The 19,745-nt window shown below is 37.9% G+C and overlaps 1 protein-coding gene across 1 annotated transcript in view; it reads left to right on the top strand.

Moving 5' to 3' along the window:
- Positions 1–18,838, top strand: part of LOC127862626 (CB1 cannabinoid receptor-interacting protein 1-like) — a 35,299-nt gene extending 16,461 nt beyond the window's left edge. The window contains exons 2-3 of the mRNA XM_052401836.1: positions 16,581–16,740; positions 18,007–18,838. Coding sequence (XP_052257796.1) covers positions 16,581–16,740; positions 18,007–18,171 — 325 coding nt within the window. The 3' untranslated portion in view covers positions 18,172–18,838. The remainder of the gene's footprint in view (positions 1–16,580; positions 16,741–18,006) is intronic.
- The last annotated feature ends 907 nt before the right edge of the window (positions 18,839–19,745 follow it).

The raw sequence follows: 19,745 nt of genomic DNA, 5'->3' as shown, positions 1-19,745 counted from the left end.
AGAATGGCGTGTGTCGACAGGCGACATTTTCGCGATATATCATATTGACTGTCGCATGATTGTCGCGCGTCGAGAGAGCGTCGATAGAATGTCGAGAGAATGTCGAGTGTCGCGCTCGAAGGTCGACACACGACAGTCAAGAGACATTCTCTCGACGCTCAATACGACGCGCGACAAATCAGTCGACAGTTAAGATTTTCTGCGATATTTTTGTTGTAAAACCCAGCGTAATATGCGACAATCAAATATTGATTGTCGCATGATTGTCGCGCGTCGAGAGAGCGTCGAGAGAATGTCGCTTGAATGTCGTGTGTCGACCTTCGAGCGCGAAGGTCGACACGCGACACTCAACTTGGCTCTTTCCGGATTCCGTAGTTCACAGTTTTTACACACGCCATTGACAAGGTTTTCAAATGTGGGAATCGGCATGTTTCTTAAAGAAAACTTTTTCATCGAACTCGACTCTGGTGGCATTCATGGACTACATTTACAACTTTGCGAAACATGGCTTCTGGTATTCAAAGTATTGAACCACATCTTATTGCAAAGTTTTCATTCATCTTCACTATGGTAAGTTCATCAACCAAACACCGTGCCGTTGATAAATGGCGTTGTTTTGCATTGATTGTTTATGCGACGCGTGTTCGTGATATCATGGCGTCATGGACAGATCGTAATTTGTCATCTCTGCTGGTGGTCGCGGTTTTGTTTGCTAAGGGCAATAAGTACAGTAATGCCGGACTCGGCTGGTTTTAACGAAATCCTCTGAAAGCTGCACGAGTTTTAAGTTTTCATTCGGCGTCTAAAGCAGACATCGGAGATCATATTTTTCCATGTGTGATATTTCACTGAGAAGTTGTATGTATGCAATCGCCACTTTTTAAGCTGGACATACTGGATTTAATTCGTACGGTTGACAATTGATTCCAGAGTTTTTTGTGTTTTTGGTTGTTCGCTTGCGAACAACTAAGGTTAAGAGCAAGTTTTGCAAGCCGGTTGTGATCACTACCCTTAACCTAATCACTGCCTGCAACATGCATACGCGCCGAGAAATAATTCGCGGCGTTGTTTCAGTTCATGAACTACAATCATTTATAAATGGAAAGATTATACGAATATCGTGTTAAATTAAATAATTTTGAAAGGATCATTTATATACAAAGTAAAAAACTAACTTTTTAGCTATACGTGTCGCGGAAGAGTAAGTTTATGAATGACTTAAAAAATCCACTACGTGCTACGTCACGCAAGTGGTATTTTTCCGTAGCACAGTTCATTCAAAATCTGAGGCTATTAATAGACGACTATTGCGTAACCTCTTCGAAAGCGCTTGACTAATTTCTGGAGTACAGCGGGAGGGGGCGGGTATGGCAAGCGGTTCGACGTATAATCCCAAGAAACTAGGTTTTTCATGATAACTTAGGTTCTCATTCTGAGAAACCAAGCTTCTCATGAGAACCTAAGTTCTCGAGCGTAAACAAAGGTTTTAAATGAGAACCTAGGTTCTCATGCAAAACCTGGTTTCTTGGGATTTCATAAACATAGTTTTTCATGAGAATCAAGGTATATTTATATCTTCCTTGGGAAGAATTCCGGACTCATTGTTCATTTCAAACTTACGATTTAAAAAACTATAAGATAATTTTGAAAAATGAGTTGCTTCTAAGATTATGCAATAGCGAACAACTTCAGAGCCATCAGCGCTTTAATTGCATTTGTGTGAACACCGACACGAACAAATGAAAGTGGAATAGCCCCCATCATTTTTAGCTCAACTATGCACAACGTGCTCCTGGTGAGCTTTTGTCATCGCCTTTTGTCTGTCGTCCGTCGTGAGTCGTCCGTTGTGCGACGTCAACATTTGCCATGTTAAGTCTCTGGAGGCCACATTTATTGTCCAATCTTCATGCAATTTGGTCAAAAGATTGGTCTCAAATGATATCTTTGATGAGTTCGAAAATGGTTACGTTCGCTTGAAAAACATTGCTTCCAAGGGGCGGGGCATTTTTCCTTAAATGGCTATATATGGCAATAGTAAAATCTTGTTAACACTCTAGAGGCCACATTTATTATCTGATCTACATGAAACTTGGTCATAAGCTTCTTCCCAATAATATCTTGGATGAGTTCGAAAACGATGCCGGTTGGTTGAAAAACATGGCCGCCAGGGGGCGGGGCATTTTTTCTGATATGGCTATAGTAAAACCTTGTTAACACTAGAGGCCACATTTATTTTCCGATCCTCATGAAACTTAGCCAGGAGATTTGTCCCAATGGTATCTTGGATGAGATCAAAAATGGTAACATTTACTTGATAAACATGGCTGCCAAGGGGCGGGGCATTTTTCCTTATATGGCTATAGTAAAATCTTGTTAACACTCTAGAGGCTACATTTATTGTCCGATCTTCATGAAACTTGGTCAGAAGATTTATCCCAATAATATCTTTGACGAGTTTAAAGCTGATGCGGGTTGATTGAAAAACATGGCCGACAGGGGCGGGGCATTTTTCCTTATATGGCTATAGTAAAACCTTGTTAACACTCTAGAGGCCACATTTATTGCCCGATCTTCATGAAATATGGTCAGAAGATTTGTCTTATTTATAACCTGGGATGAGTTCGAAAATGGTTACGTTTGCTTGAAAAACATGGCTGCCAAGGGGCGGGGCATTTTTCCTTATATGGCTATATATGGCTATAGTAAAATCTTGTTAACACTTAAGAGGCCGCATTTATAGTCAGATCTTCATGAAACTCGGTCAGAAGATTCACCCCAATAATATCTTGGACGAGTTCAAAAATGATGCCGGTTGGTTGAAAAACATGGCAACCACGGTGGCGGGGCATTTTTCCTTATATGGCTATAGTAAATCCTTGTTAACACTCTGGAGGTCACATTTATTTTCCGATCATCTGGAAACTGATCAGAATATTTGTCCCAATGATATCTTGGATGAGTTAGAAAATGGTTTTGGTTGCTTTTAAAGCATGGACACCAGGGGCGGGCATTTTTTCTTATATGGCTATATATGGCTATAGTAAAACCTTGTTTACACTCTAGAGGCAACATTTATTGTACAATCTTCATGAAATTTGGTCAGAAGATTGGTCTTAATGATATCTTGGATGAGTTAGAAAATAATTATGTTTGTTTGAAAAACATGGCTTCCAAGGGGCGGGGCATTTTTCCTGATTTGGCTATAGTAAAATCTTAACACTCTAGAGGCCACATTTAATGCCCGATCTTCATTAAACTGGGTCAGAAGATTCATCCCGATAATATCTTGGACGAGTTAAAAAATGATGCCGGTTGGTTTGAAAACATGACTGCCAGGGGGCGGGGCATTTTTCCTTTTATGGCTATAGTAAAACCTTGTTAACACTCTAGAGGCCACATTTATTGCCCGATCTTCATGATATATGGTCAGAAGATTTGTCTTATTGATATTGGGCTGAGTTCGAAAATGGTTACATTTGCTTGAAAAACATGGCTGCCAAGGGGCGGGGCATTTTTCCTTATATGGCTATCTATAGTTAAATCTTGTTAACACTCTAGAGGCCACATTTATAGTCCGATCTTCATGAAACTCGGTCAGAAGATTCATCCCAATAATATCTTGGACGAGTTCAAAAATGATGCCGGTTGGTTGAAAAACATGGCCACCACGGGGGCGGGGCATTTTTCCTTCTATGGCTATAGTAAAACCTTGTTAACACTCTAGAGGTCACATTTATTTTCCGATCATCTGGAAACTTGGTCAGAAGATTTGTCCCAATGATATCTTGGATGAGTTAGAAAATGGTTTTATTTGCTTTTAAAGCATGGACACCAGGGGCGGGCTTTTTTCTTATATGACTATATATGGCTATAGTAAAACCTTGTTAACACTCTAGAGGCCACATTTATTGTCCAATCATCATGAAATGTAGTCAGAAGATTGGTCTTAATGATATCATAGATGAGTTAGAAAATATAATTATGTTTGCTTGAAAAACATGGCTTCCAAGGGGCGGGGCATTTTCCTTCATATGGCTATAGTAAAATCTTATTAACACTCTAGAGGCCACATTTACTGTCCGATCTTCATGAAACTTCGTCAGAAGATTCATCCCAATAATATCTTGGACGAGTTCAAAAAAGATGCCGGTTGGTTGGAAAACATGGCTGCCAGGGGGGCATTTTTCCTTATATGGCTATAACCTTGTTAACACTCTAAAGGCCACATGTATTTTCCGATCTTCATGAAACTTTGCCAGAAGATTTGTCCCAATAATATCTTGTTATCTCAGGTGAGCGACTTTGGGCCTTTCAGGCCCTCTAGTTTCCGAGCATCTTGTGGGATCTTAAAAGGTCATTACCTGGTCACTGGTAAACATTTTCCGAAGTGTTATAAACGAGTTTACCTGATATATGATCGACTAAAATGCGTGATTTTGACCCGTTAATCGCATTATATCCTGTTGATATGCCTGGGTAGTAATATTACAATGGTGACATTAAATATTTTATGCAAATAAACGAAGTTTTTTTTGGCCGTTCGACCTTTTATTGTCTCGTGTTTTTTTCTGCGGGTGAGATGCAGGTTTTGCTGCTTATGCCGCCATATAATTTCAATTATAATTCTAGCACTTACCTTTTTGACGATGCTGCGAAGCATCGTCTAAGTTATCATATCGTGAAAAATTCTTCACAATGGCAACCTATGTAAAAGACCGAGCCAGTCCGATTGAGATAGCTTGATTTTTCTAATCGGCATACCTCGCTGATTATCATTGATACAGGTGTGTGTGTATTTGAGATTTATTTACAGGTCGTCCAGCGTCTTCTCGACTACAGATGTATCGACCTGCCCCTGTGACCCTTCAGGGGAGAAAATAAGGTCATATTATACATCATAGCACGATGGCCAATGAGACCTTAATGTGACTAGATGCTTTTTTTTTTTTTTTTTTTTTTTTTAATGGATTATGTAGTGGTTTGCCTTTTATCAAAATGGTTTTTGCAGTATTCCTATTATCTCTAGATTATCATTATCCTTATTGGCATTAATGTTAATTCCTTAGAGTTTGTGTGTGGTTTTTGTGCTCTCCGCCCCAAGAGGTGTTAGTGGGGGTTCGAGCGGGATACAGAGGGCGCCCCGATTCCAGAGGCGCCCCTGGTTCTTTTAAGTGCCCGGTGTACAGCACCGATACACTGCACCCCCGTTTAACGTCCCTCGCGGAGGACTTGTTAGTACATAAACATAGATTAGTACAGATATTACTCTATTGCCCTGTGTCTTGGTGTAAATTCACATGGGCTCTCTCTGTTGTGCTGTTGGATATTGTCAGGTGTTTAATGGTGTTGCAAGGGTCAGAATAGTTTTGAAGTTTAATATAGTAGAAAAGGGGCTGCGTTTGTGTGGTTGGACCGAGATGACTGATTGGTTGTTGGTGGTACAGGGAGGACAATATCTGGTTCTACACTTTCTTTCTTTGGGAGACAATTTTCACGCGCCTTTTTTGTTTTTGAGAGAGAGAGAGAGAGCGCGCACGTTCTTCTTCCTGTTTATATTGCTAGTGGTTACACAGATGGTTATTATATGTATTAGTGCATTTTGTTCAGGAGGGAATAGATCTGGGATGTTAATGCTGACCATCCCTCTAATTCGATCTGATCCTCATAGTGACAAGGGTAATACGTGCAGGTTAGCAATACAAGGTTTACAATTCAACGTCAAACGTAACAAGGCACAGGCATGCAAGGAAAAAACTTACACTACTCTACAAGAAAACATCACCTACGCTACAGTAGGGGAAACAACAACAACAAATACCGTCACCATTCTCTTTTTATTTTTATTTTTGTCATGTTGGGTATGTCATGTCAACGGGGCCAGAGTGCACGGATGTCATGTCAACGGAGCCAGAGTGCACGGGCGAGAGATATCTCTTCAGGCGCGCCCTCTGGCCCAGCCGACACGCTCTACTCAACATGTTTAAGTCTTGTACATATGGGAAAAATGTTAACTAATCACATTTAATTACAAAAATATTTACACCTATAGGGGTTGCACTGTGGGTAAATTTGCCCACGTACGCACTTACTGCGTCTTCCGATCCTGCTTGGAAGTATGTCGTCTGTGTCCCCTACCTTCGTCGTTGTTGCTGATTACAGCTTAAGAGAAGGAAAGCGAGGGTCTCGCGGAACCCTGGGTTTTGTTACCTAGAGCGCTATTTGGTTGTAAAAGAAGGCTTAGAGCTTATCCATAGTGGTCGAAAGGGGCCAAGTGACATATGTATGGGGGGGGGGGGGACGTACCCTTCCGTCGTTTTAGTATTATTAGTCTTTATCTATTTATTTATTGGTGTAATTTTCCTATATATCATAAAGCGCAGACGAGGACACCGCGATCGTTCGTTATAGACAGCTCCCTCATCTTTGCCTTGTTTATAGTATTGTTTATTTATGTATTGACGTCAACAAGGTGTTATTGGACACTGCATTGTAATGTACTACCAATCCAAAGTACATTTGGACCCCAAATACAATTATAGGTTCTCGGCGTGCACATTACATGCAGTGTTTCTATATCTATTTATTTGTTGATGCAATTTTCCTCTTGTCATAAGTCATTATTAATTGGAATCTTTAAAATTACATATATCATGGATTGTTTTACGGTATAGTTTTAGGACCAAATTAATTAATAATAGTATATAAGTTCGAGCCGGGCCCAGACGAGTGGTCATATGGACAACACCGGAGTGACCATCGTCCGAGACCCACCCGTCATTAGTACATAAAGTTGCCATATTGATCTGAGTTTTTATTTATTTATTTATTTTAATTTTCCTATAGGGCCGGGATAATAGGGTTAGGTTCAGTTCGGGCCCAGACGAGTGGCCATATGGTGCACACCGAAGTGACCATCGTCCGAGTCCCGCCCGTCATTAGTACATAAGATTGCTATTATTAATTTGAATAAATGAACGGTATGTGTTGTTATTTCTATCTACCGCTAATAGTCCAACGGAATATTATATTTTATCTAAGTAGCCCGTGTCGCGCAAAAATTTAAACACGTGCAGTCGCACAACAGGAGCGATTCCGCTTGGAGGCATCAACAGTGAGTCGCGATTAATGATAAGTGGGTTTTTGTAGGCCGCTATTACCCCTGCACTTAGTTCTAGTCTCTGTTCAGCGTGTTTAGGGCATATAAAGAAAAGATGTTCAAACGTGTTATGAATGTTGCACTGGGGGCAGAGGACAGTTTTGTAATAGTCGCCGTGCAATCTAGTCACCCTTAGGCGCATGCGCGAGTAAGCCCTGTCCTCCCTTTTAATGGGACTATAGATGTTAATCTTATGGCTAGGGTTGGTTAATATCGGTAAATTATGATCGGCGCAGTAAATTGACCATTTATGATCCTGTTCATTATACCCTTTTTGGTTTATGATTGCAATTAGTTCGCGCGCGCTAGGCTTTAAATCAGAGGGTAGACCTTCATGGGAACCTATTCTGGCAAGTTGGTCCGCGTGTTCGTTACCCGGAATGCCTACGTGACTCGGGATCCATACGAATTGGAGAGTGATATTGTTGTTTGCTAGTTTTGTGATTCCTTTTAATGTTGCACATATAAGGTCGGGACGCGTTTTCGATGATCCTGCATTAAGTGCTTGTAAGGCGCTGAGAGAATCGGTTAATATCGCGTAGTTTGAGCGTTCGTGGGTTTCAAGTTCATTAAGCCACTTTATGGCGCTGTTTATTATAGCTAGTTCGCAAGCAAATATAGACAGTTCTTTATTGTATTTTACCTTGCACTGATGTATAATGACATTTTTGGGTTGATACACTACAAAAGCCGCGCCTGCTATTTTAAGTTCCTCATTTTTGCTACCGTCAGTGAAAATCTGGGTGTAATCCCCATATTTATCTGTTACATAGTTTTGAGCTATAGAGCCACTGTTTGGGTCGTGGTCGGATTTTTTAATTAATGTTGTTAGATGTAAGTCAATATTTGGTTTTGATAGATTTCTTAAGCTAAAGTATGTAGGTTCCTGAGTTTTAATGTCAATAGTCTCATAATATTTGCCTAGCTCGAGCACGTTCTGCGCGTATGGGAGACCACTCTTCTTTTTCCTTTTTTGGTAGGCCGGGTCTTCAGTAACACTAAGGTTAATTGGGAGGTGTGGTCCCATAGATAGCGTGCGCGCGCGGTATTTTAGTTGGTTAATTTGCCTTTGTTGACCCAGTTCTATCATTCCACATTCAGCGTGCAGCAGAACGGTGCTTGTAGATTTACGTGTACCAGTTATAATTTTAAGTGCCGTATTTTGGATTACTTGTAATTTATTGAGTAATGTTTCACTGGCTGAATTGTACGCAATGCTTCCGTAGTTTATTTTTGCCCAGATAGTGGCTTTACAAATACGCATAAGGGCTTTTTTATCCGTACCCCAGTTGTTTCTTTGGATGCATTTTAGAAAGTTGAGGTCCTTTTGGCAGCGTACAACTAGTTTAAGGATGTGGTCTTTCCATGTTAAATATTTGTCAAATGTCATACCCAAAAAAGTAATGTTGTCAAGAAGCGGAAGAGGAGCACCACATAGAGTAAGTTGTGGGGGGTTAGGGGTTTTCTTAGATCGAGTTGCTTTACGTGCATTGGCCGCTACTTTTTGTGCACTGGCAGGGAATAAGATTGCTTGGGTTTTTGTGGGATTTATTTGGAAGCCATACGATGCGCTCCAGTTTTCTATTGCAGTTAGGGCTTTTTGGATTTTAGTAATTGCTAGATTCGGTGATTTAGATGTGGTCCATATTGCACTATCGTCTACAAAAAGTGATAAATTGATTAGATCAGTGTTATTTTGTGAATTATGTGCCTTAATTTCTCTGTCTAGGGTGTTCATAGTCACGGAAAATAATATTGGAGATAGGACACTACCTTGGGGACAGCCGTTTATAGTCTCAACTGATTCTGATGTCGCGTCATGCAGTCTCACTTTTATTTTACGCGTTGTAAGAAAAGCTGCAAGCCAGTTGAGCATTTTACCCTCTATTCCTAACGTATTAAGTGTTTTAATGGCGTTTTCGTTCCATAGTTTATCGAATGCGGCTGTGAGGTCTAAAAATACGGCTGCTACGGTTTGACCGAGATTTTGGGCTCTTTTAATATCAGCTTCAAGGCGTAATAAATGATCTTCGCAAGAGTGGTTAGATCTACAGCCCGATTGGACTTCTGAGATTTTGTTATGTTTTTCTAGATACGCGCAGAGTCTCGGTTTTATCATTTTCTGCATTAGTTTGGTGAACGTAGAGGTTAAAGAGATCGGCCGATATGAGGCTGGAGAGTCTTTAGGCTTATTGATTTTAAGGATCGGAATTATTGTGGCCTCGTGCCATTCATCAGGAAGAGTACCTTCAGACCATGATTTATTATAAAGGGCAAGTAATTCTTGTTTCCCCGAGAGTGGAAGTTGTTTAAGTATCTTATAATGGATGTAATCGTCGCCCGGCGCGCCGTTTTTGCATGTAAGGAGAGCTTATTCGAGCTCGAACAGGCTAAAAGGAGCATTGTACTTGTGAGTTTTTTCCTCGGTAAGAGATTGTAACCAGACAGGAAATTCATTTTTTGTTTTTATTTTCTTTGCAATAAACGTTTCAGAGTATCCTTCGTCACTGCTTACTTTTTGATAATGTTGTACCAGGGCAGAAGCTTTATCAGCGTTAGATACAAGAACTTCGTTGTTAACCCGAAAGATAGGTGTATTAGTAGGGGGTCTGCCTTGCATGCGCTTAACTTGATCCCATAGATCTTTGCTAGTTGTTTTATGTGAGAGATTATTACAGAATTCGTTCCAGCTTTTTAATTTTGCCTTTTTTAATACTTGTTTAGCACTTTTGCGGGCTTCCCTATATTTGTCATACTTAGGTCCGGTTCTGATTCGGATACATTTTCTCCTACATTTTTCACGATATTTAATGGCGTCTGTGCATTCTTGATTCCACCATGGTACAGACCGTTTGAGTTTTTTAGGTGTTTTGCTTACAGGGATTGAGTTATCAAGCGCAGTTTTAAGTTTTGTTATATAGGATTTAAAGTAAGAGTTGGTGTCAGTATTATCTACATTAGGAAGGAACTCATTATTACACTGAGTTTTAAAGTTGTTCCATTGTTCAGGTGTGGCTTTGTGTATTTTCCATTTGTGTTGTGTGGACGGAAGGGTATTCTCTACTCTTGTCTTAATGTTTATTATGATTGGAAGATGGTCACTTCCAAACGAGTCGTCAATGACATTGAAATCGCTTATAGCTTGAAGATGGGCTGAGGTAAGAGCTAGATCGATCGCGCTGTCGGGTTGATCTTCGCGATCAGACAATCTCGTTATTTGACCGTCGTTAAGGAAGTTTATGCTGTTATTGTTAATTAATTTTAGGAGATTTTCAGAGTTATCGTCGCATCGTGGATCACCCTCGGGGTTCCAGCAGGGGTGTTTTAGATTGAAATCGCCAACAATAATATTATTCTTTCTATGTTCAACTGAATGGAAAATTTTTGCATAATTTTTACACGTATTATCTTTAGTTTGAGCATATACGCATTGAATGCGGAATGATTGGTGCTTAGTCAAGTACAGTGTGAGGGCACACGATTCAATAGGGCAATCTTGATCAATGTTTATTTTAGTAAATGAAAGGCCCGATTTTACATATATTGCTACCCCAGTGCCTATAAGTTTTTCTCTTTGTTCACCTCGCACAGGTTCTTGATATCCTTTTAAATGAACTTGTCTGTGATTACTTTTGTAGTTCGTTTCCTGGAGACATACTACATGCACTTCGTTGTTATTAACATAATTTTGAAGCTCGTACATTTTTGCATTTGAGTTATGAGTAACCCCTCGGGCGTTCCACGACATAATTGTAAGACTGTTTATATTATGAGTATGAACTGTCGCAGACATTTGGGGTTTGGTGTGTTAAATTGACCTAACGTACGGGCTTAAGGCTACTGGATTAACTTAATATATTCCGTACGCGTGGCGAAAGAAGACCGGAAGCGGCGGTGCAATCGCGTGTCCTTTGCGGAGGCTATGGCGCATGATCGGGGTCGAGCTGTTACGGGCCATGCGTAGCCGGTTTCTATGTATATTGAAGGGAGAATACGCGGGGTGGTCGGATATCCTGTGTCGTTGCTGATGATGGCGTTGTTGCCTAGGTTGTTGTTGTTGCCTTGTTTGTTGCGGTGATGGTATAGGATTGAGCATTTTTTTAGGGTGATCTGAAGTTTGTGAGCTGGAGGGTAGCTTATGCTGTTGTTGTTGCTGATGGCGGAATGTATGTTCAACATTGTTTGTGGCTTCATTATTTGTGGTTGATGTTGATGCCGGTTGTTCGGGCGGAGTAGGAGTGGTATGCTCAATATTATATTGCGCCTCATTTTCGGGGAATTTGTTTTTGAGTATGGACAAAATTTCTGTTTCAGATTTACCAACTAACTGTTTAGCTATTTGGGCAAGATTGGGTCGCTTATTTATAGCTTGAAGGTTATTGATGTATTGATTGGTAACCTTTAAGTTTTTGCTGTTGATAGTAGATTGGTATTTGAGATAGATCGGACACCCATTGATACAGGTATAAGAAGCTCAGCTATAAATAGGACAGCATATTCTGGGAAAAGATTTAATAATAGTTTGAAAACGTTAATGTTAAATCAGTTATATTCAATCCATTATATGTTTATAGATCAATGAAACAACTATGCATTTTCAGTATTGTATTTGACATTTGTCGTGATTCGGTAAATAAATTACGAATTAAAACGTGTATAAAATTAACTTTCAACGCGATCATGAGTGTAAAGAAAACGAATTATTTCGAACCTGCCATTTGTAAACGTTGTAGCGACTATGGTATATAAACAGCATAATAGCCATAACATATCTGTGATATTCGCTCTTCTGCGTGCTTTGTCATTTGCACATTTTATAAACTTTTCAAACATAAATTACAGAGCTACATCAGTGCACATACTATGTTTGACAATTCATTCGTTTGTTGGATATTGTTTGCTGTTTTAAACACATGTTAGGTCATATCGCGGAGATTTAGTTAACCTTACAATGTGTTCATGGGCGAACTCACGTATTCAAGTGCTCTTACGACTATGTGCTCATACCCACTTTCGATCGGGAATCATCATGAAATTATTGCCGTACTAAACGAACAAACATGCCTAAGCTTATTGAATTAGAGAAAAAGAACGATAATCAAAAGAGAAAAAGTATATGTTCATGCACATGGGATTGTGAAATCACGTCCGTACACATAGCATCATTAACTAAGGAAAGGAAACCACAAAATATAAAGTTTGGTATGATATACTTGTGAAATTAAAGAGCATGGTGTAATTAAAGAGCACGTTAAGTTTTGAATTTATATGCTCAAACGTAATGTTTTAACCCACAAACGTTTTACTGTAACAGACAGTTTTTTAAGATAAGTGGTACAGAAAATACACGTCGAATACCTTTTCAAAGATATTTCTTGTAATATTTGATCGAGAATGTAACCCGCCTCCCAGTTTCTCTGAAAGGATCAAGTTCCCATGGGTACTACTTCCCCGTACCCCCAATTTTTTTTCGTAACCTACATTTTTCGTACCAAATTTTTTGTGTACCAAATTTTTTTTCGTACCCAAATTTTTGCTCGTAACCAAATTTTTTTTCGTACCCAATTTTTTTCGTACCCAAATTTTTTTCGTAACCAAATCTTTTTACGTACTTATTTTTTTTTTTTTTGGCATTATTGTTGTACCCAAAATTTTCGTACACATTTTTTTCCTACCCACATACACAATTGTGGTGATGTAGATAAACTTAAATAGATGCTTTTATATCAATCCTCTTCAAAAGCATCGTCACACCAGTACTGTCAGTACTTTGATTAAACAGGAAATACCCTCATTTGACATAAATAGTTTGACTATGTGAGCATCAAACTATCGTAACCGAAGTGCTTTTCATAAATTGAAATTATCGATACAGTAACCGTAATGCTCTCTTGCGTAAATAAGCAAGTAAGAATTACATAAACAACAGCGATTGTCTTTCAGTCTAAGAATAAAATAAATGTTTTTTTAGCACACAAAGATTAGCACAGGTATTGGTATATCCCCGAACGCTGCTTAATCAGTTAGTTGTGTAACTGTGCGCTTGCCTTTGTTTACTACAGGTGAATATGTCATGTGGTCGTTATACAGCAATATTTAATTGATAATAAACTAACCAAATTCTTAACCTGTCGAATATTTTAAATGCAACACGAACAATATTAATTATTAAAAAGGGTTAAGACTTATCCAATATTGCAAATTTATTAGAATATGTATCGTTCAAAAGTTGTTTGTGTCAGTCAAACCGAAGCACATCCACCACTTCGAGAGGTTAAACAGATTGGCACCTCATTTAAAGCCCTGAAAATAATCATCTGATGAATATTTTTTTTTCTTCTCCGTTTTTTTATATGTTCCATCCAGTTAATGTGCTCTTGAAGTGTTTAACTTAGTATATAAAATATACAAACATCGAAACTCCAGAAACGGTACCAATGAAGAAATCCTGTTGCCTTCCACTTCGTGCTGTTGTTATTCTTTTTTAATAAACCAACACACACACATGACGCATTGCGTTGCTTTTGTCCATTTTTGTTTGTGATGTTCTTGTTGTCAAACGTATCAAAAGGAATAACGTAGTAAGGAGGCAACGGGTGGCATACTGATGGTGGTTTTGTGACCAAAGACCGCGTCACTTTGTTGGTATTTACACTGCTACACTTGCTATATGTGCGGATATTTTGTTTTGTTCTTTGTATAATATATATTTCAAACCTCACAATTAATCAACACGTTTCATAGATCAATTGAAGCAACTGTTTCGTTGGGATACATACTTGATGATACAAAAATATTCTATAGAATGTGCATGTCTGAGTATGTGATATAGTGATAATTTATTTGTATAAGCACCGAACGCAGAACGTGGCATGTTTAATCAGCGCATGAACTGCAAAGAATTGGGCAATATTATTTATGTTGAAAGCGTTGCACCTTTACAGGAAATATCGAACATGATAGCAATGTTCAAGATTGTTTTCAGCAAGCAGAAACGGTGAAACTAAGTAAAGATACTATAATATGAGCTTCACCTTGCAAAGCCGGTAATGTCCATGGAGTAAGTTTCTGCTTTGTGACAAAGACGCTGTTTTCTCATGCATAATTGCGTTTGTTGATTTTGCTAAAAATGTGACTGTTTCAACACTGATAACGCTTCTGAAGGCTGTGAAAAGGGACATTTAACAATAATAATATTATTATAATCATTATAGTAATAATAATTCTTCAAAAAATGAGCAATAAGATACAAATGTGCCGTTAAATAAACAATAGCAATTGAAAAGCAAAATTAAATATGATTTAGTTTTAATCAACTGCCATCAATTGGTTCCAATTGGCACTTGTGATTATGTACCATTATATTAACAGGCTTCCGACAAATAGTCGCATTTATATATTAAATATTTAATATTCACTAATATGTATATATACCTGATTGAAAGCGGGAAATAACTATGTTCTTTGAGTATAAATATAAAAATACAAAATGGAAGATAAAACACAACAATCAATGTGTTATTCTAATTAAACTTGTCTATTGTACTCGCCAATTGTGCTTTAATCATCTTATCTTACTTAATGACATTAGCTACTATCATCTTATGAATGCTTCCGTATAACGTATTACGTAAATTGACTGCGACTTTATTTTCTGAATGCATAAAAAATAATAAGAAGAAGAAGAAGGAGAAGAAGAAGAAGAAGAAGAAGAAGAAGAAGAAGAAGAAGAAAAAGAAGAAGTAGAAGAAGAAGAAGAAGGAGAAGAAGAAGTAGAAGAAGAAGAAGAAGAAGAAGAAGAAGAAACGACTAACAGCAGGCTTACAATATTTTAATCCTATTAATTACAACTCTAGAATCGCCATGGCTAATCAGGAGCAACATTTTCCGCATTTATGGCATTTGTCGTTTCAATTGGGTCTCTTCGAAACGAAAATCCGGCTGAGGCGGAAAGTTTTTTTCCGTGGTTCGTCTGTGCAGACCACACAGGCTGATCAGGGACGCCACTTAACGAACCCGATTAAGCCAAGTTTTCCGAGAGCAAGGCTTCATAAATTACAGTGTACGGATTCGAAACTACAAAAACCATGCAATAGTGTTTCCAAATTGGAAAAACACATTTTCTGCCAATAACCCATGACGTAGATGGCATGCAATCAAAGTACATGAGCAGTTTCAGATTGACTAGTTTTCATCCGAGGGCATTTTAACAACAGTTGATCAAAATTATGGCATTTAGAATCGCTGTATAAAGAAATTGCAATTAGAAATCTCGAGTTATAGAGAAATCAAAATGGCCAATACTAGGGCGTCGATATAAAGTGGTTAATAATAGTTGTTTAGTGTGGGGTATATTGAAATAGGATGTTGATGGTCGCAAAGGAAGCGTTGTTTTTTAATAAGAGACGTTTAGAATTGCGAATTTGTTCCGTCGTTGCGAGTGTATGGTATTCAAATCTAGTATTAAGACAGCTAAACAGTTTTCGAGATTAATGCCGAATGCAGGCGATCGATAGTGTCGATTGGTTGACGTGAACGAGAAATAAGTATATTGTAACCTGACATTAACCCATTTATGCCTGGTGGATTCTCCCATCTTTCTAGATTTTATCAATTTATTTCCATAATAACGGATGTCTAGTATGTTTATTTCTATATTTAGAATATTTCTTACAGACATTCATTTAAGCAAACAGCGTAGACCCTGATGAGACGCCGCATCATGCGGCGTCTCATCTTGGTCTACGCTGTTTGTCAAGGCCTTTTTCTAGACGCTAGGCATAAGTGGGTTTAAGTTACACAGTCAATACAGCAGTGCATTAATCAGAGGCAATACCGTATTCAATGAAATTATGATCATAGGAGTGCTGCATTTCCAAACAGATAACACAGTTGTAAGCAGTTCAGATACCTTTAGATTGAATTAAATTTATACATTTATAGTAAAGGGTATATCAAATAATGGCGTCGCATAATATAGTTTTTTGACATTTGAGTTTTCAAACAAACAAACAAATAACACAGAAAAAGGCGTGGGAAAATTATGTTCAGAACATATAAATAGATCTGGTTATATTGTTATGAACAGAGGTCCAACGGAGTGCTGCATATGTTAAACAGTAAACACATTTGTTAATAGTTAATAATTTACTAGTGCATCAAATGTGATCAAACGTCTAGTGCTTTATATGCAAAGTCGTAAAAAAAGTAGTTCACTGTACGGATTGTAAACGTTAAGATGTGTATGCCGCACAGTACAAAAAGAAGTAACTGTTTAATCAGCAGGTAAATGACCAGTTAACAAATGATTAAAGGGGAACATAATTTTAATCAATTGCGGCCAACGGATAGCTGCATAAACGAATTATATGATCAACGCTGCAGAGTTGTTACCGATGTTGTGGATCCTCATTTATAATTTCAGTAAATTAATGGTCAACGGAGAACTGCATAAACTAGAGCTGGTCAAGGGTAAGGCTAATGACGAGGAAATGGACGGGCGGACGTACAGGACGCTGTTCACCACAAAGGGGTTCGAGCTGACTAAGTCCGGAAAGCGACGGGAAATCCTCATATTAATAGAAGTAATTGATAATACTTTTTCAAGTAAAATTACCTGTTTTATCGTATTCAAGTTTAACGCTTACTTTGTTTAAAAACTGGCTTAATGAGCTGAAGTTTATGTTACCTTTGGTTGAAGGGAAGACAGCTATTGGAGTTCGTTCGGTTGAGTTGTTAGACTAGAGTCAGTCTTTTGAGAGTGAACTGACATTTTTTTCTTACTGTCACAGCAATCTATTTGAGCCTTTCTCTTAAAAGCGGGTGTTAATGCATGTGCGTAAAGTGTCGCTCAAGATAAGCCCGAGACTCATTTGTATTTAACAATAACGAAAAATAGAACAAGTAAGGGTAATGTGTTAAATCAAATGCCCGCATTGATGTCTTTAAATATCGTTTCGTTTTATTGGTTGATTTTGCTTACTGAATTAGAAGCGAACGTTTATAAATGAATAAGTTTTTTGTTTTAACCTAATCTCACATTGTCAAGCAAAAGCGTAACCATACCACGTGTTCTATGTTCTGGCAGATATCTAACAATGTAATACTTTGCAAAGACCTGTTTGACGTATATTCATATAATGCACTTTATAACGATATATTTAAAAAATGCCAGTCTATTAGTGTGATATGCATGTATTTAATTGTTTTAACAGGGCGTGGAAATTTATTCGCTGTCAATGAATATTTATAGAAGGACGTCCAAAGTAAAGGAACTTCTACAGTAACATGGAAAGATGCGTATACGGGAGCTTACCGGGTTTAAGTGAGGTTAGTTGGAACTTACTTCCAATATGGCGTCGTTTTCGTAATTTCGTGAAGGAGTAGCGGATATTTTCAGCCTGTAAGCCACGTTATATTTATATTTCTTTTAAATTAATACGCATTTTTGTTCCTAGAGAGTTTGCGCTTTCTTCGGTTTCTTTAAATAAAAAAGAAAGCGTAAACTCTGTAGAGCCAAAAGGGCGTATTCATTTAAAAGAAATATAACTAAAACGACGCCCTATTGTAAGTCAGTTCCAACTAACCTCACTTAAACCCGGTAAGCTCCCGTATACGCATCTCCCTTCTGAGTTAGTTGGATTAGTTTTCTTCCAACGTAGTAACACCGAAAACAAGATCGGCAGCATAAGTTATTTACTTAAGTTCATAAATTTGTTGGAGTTTATGAGATTATTTCAAGTACTGAGAGGCATTTACTAAAAGGAGGGAGTGTCATAACTTTCCAGTGAACAAACAAGCATAGTGCAGTTTTAAAAAGGAACTTCTATCGTACATTTTCATACTTTCAGCTGGAAAACGGCGTATACATGAAGGTGACACTCCAGTGTAAAGTGTACGCCCCAGGGGACAAGAGCCACGCCCAGTGGGGCGATAAACTCTCCATGATAGACATGAACTGCAGTTTGGACCCGGCGCATAATTACATCACTATTTTGAAGGAAAAATACCTATGACGATGTTTTAATAAACGCTTATACATTTCTTTAATAAACACGGGCTTAGTGTGGACCATACGTCAGTTGCTTCGTATATGCCATGAGTGAGGAGTAAGAAATTCGGCCAAACATGTCAAACGTGTTATATTTTATGCCGCATAAAACAAATATATACATAAATAGTGATCTATTTGTGCGACTGAAGATAGTATATGCACATAAAAACGAATATTTATCATTGTTTTTGGCTGATCAACATCATCTGTATCACCGTGATCATAATAATCATCATCAAATTATATTATAATTAATATGTTATTATAATATTTTTAACGGGAAAAGATCACATGAAAATTGCATTAATTTATGTATTTTTCTGAGTTTTAAGTTGTTTTAGCGGATTTGATGATTTCAAATAACTATCGTGATCGCCATCGCATTACCAATGTTTTGATTTCTCAGGATATCCATTTACTCGTATTTGTAATACAGGTGAACCTACTCGTTACAAGGCTTTTTATATAAATATACATATAAGGCGATTGTGGCTCATGATGATGTATAATTTGGAAGACCCATTTCAAAATCATGGTCGTATTTGTCATTGTTCCAAATCAATTTTATTTAATTTGCATACCATTATGTTTTGAGAATGTCTCTGGTTTAATGGGCTTAAAACCTACACATATAGAGCATTTATAATACCAATATTCTTCTTTGATGGAACAACCTATCCACATTACAAACGAAAAATATTTCGAGTTTCTTTTTAAGTTATTAAGTATCATCTTCTACAAATAGTATGACATTTTATAGCAGTAGGCTTATCTCGTTACAGTATTATTAATGATTTACATTCAAAAGACAAAGTTTTAACTACTAGTATACCGTCAAGATATCACCAGGTTGATAACACATGAGACAGGTCATGAACTTTAATCATTGCACTTAGACATCGCCGGCAACTATATGATTGTGACAGCTTTGTGAATTAGTATTCTGTTTATACTTCGTGAAATACAAACGAACAGTCAGTCTCTACAGTAACATCGCCAGTATAATAAAGGCTATAATAAAGTATATTAACCCATTTATGCCTAGCGTCTGAAAAAAAGGGCCTTGGCAAACGGCGTAGACCCAGATGGGACGCCGCATGATGCGGCGTCTCATCAGGGTCTGCGCTGTTTGCTTAAAAGAATTTCTGTAAGAAATAGTCTAAATATAGAAATAAATATACTAGACATCCCTACTTTTGGAAATAAATTGATCCAATTTAGAAGTATGGGAAAGTCCACTAGACATAAATGGGTTAACCGTCCCTTGTCCCAAAAAACAACAGCGACATCGATACTAGCAATTGGAATCTACAAAGTTAAATATAAGCAGCCACAATAAATCGTGATAAAACAATGTTTAACGTTTTGATAGTGGCACATTGTTGGTATAAGCCCGGAGGATTGCATTATTTATAAAAAGCATCGACAAAAACTGTGTGGCAGTTTTATGACGATAACAAACTAAAACTATTTTAAATCGCACCATAAAGCAAATGTAGTTTACTTCAATGAAATATGGATCTGTTTTAATGGTTT

The sequence above is a fragment of the Dreissena polymorpha genome, chromosome 16, assembly GCF_020536995.1.
Source record: "Dreissena polymorpha isolate Duluth1 chromosome 16, UMN_Dpol_1.0, whole genome shotgun sequence".
Lineage (NCBI taxonomy): Eukaryota > Metazoa > Mollusca > Bivalvia > Myida > Dreissenidae > Dreissena > Dreissena polymorpha.
Note: the sequence above shows the minus strand (reverse complement) of the source record. Positions and strands in the feature narration are given on the sequence as shown.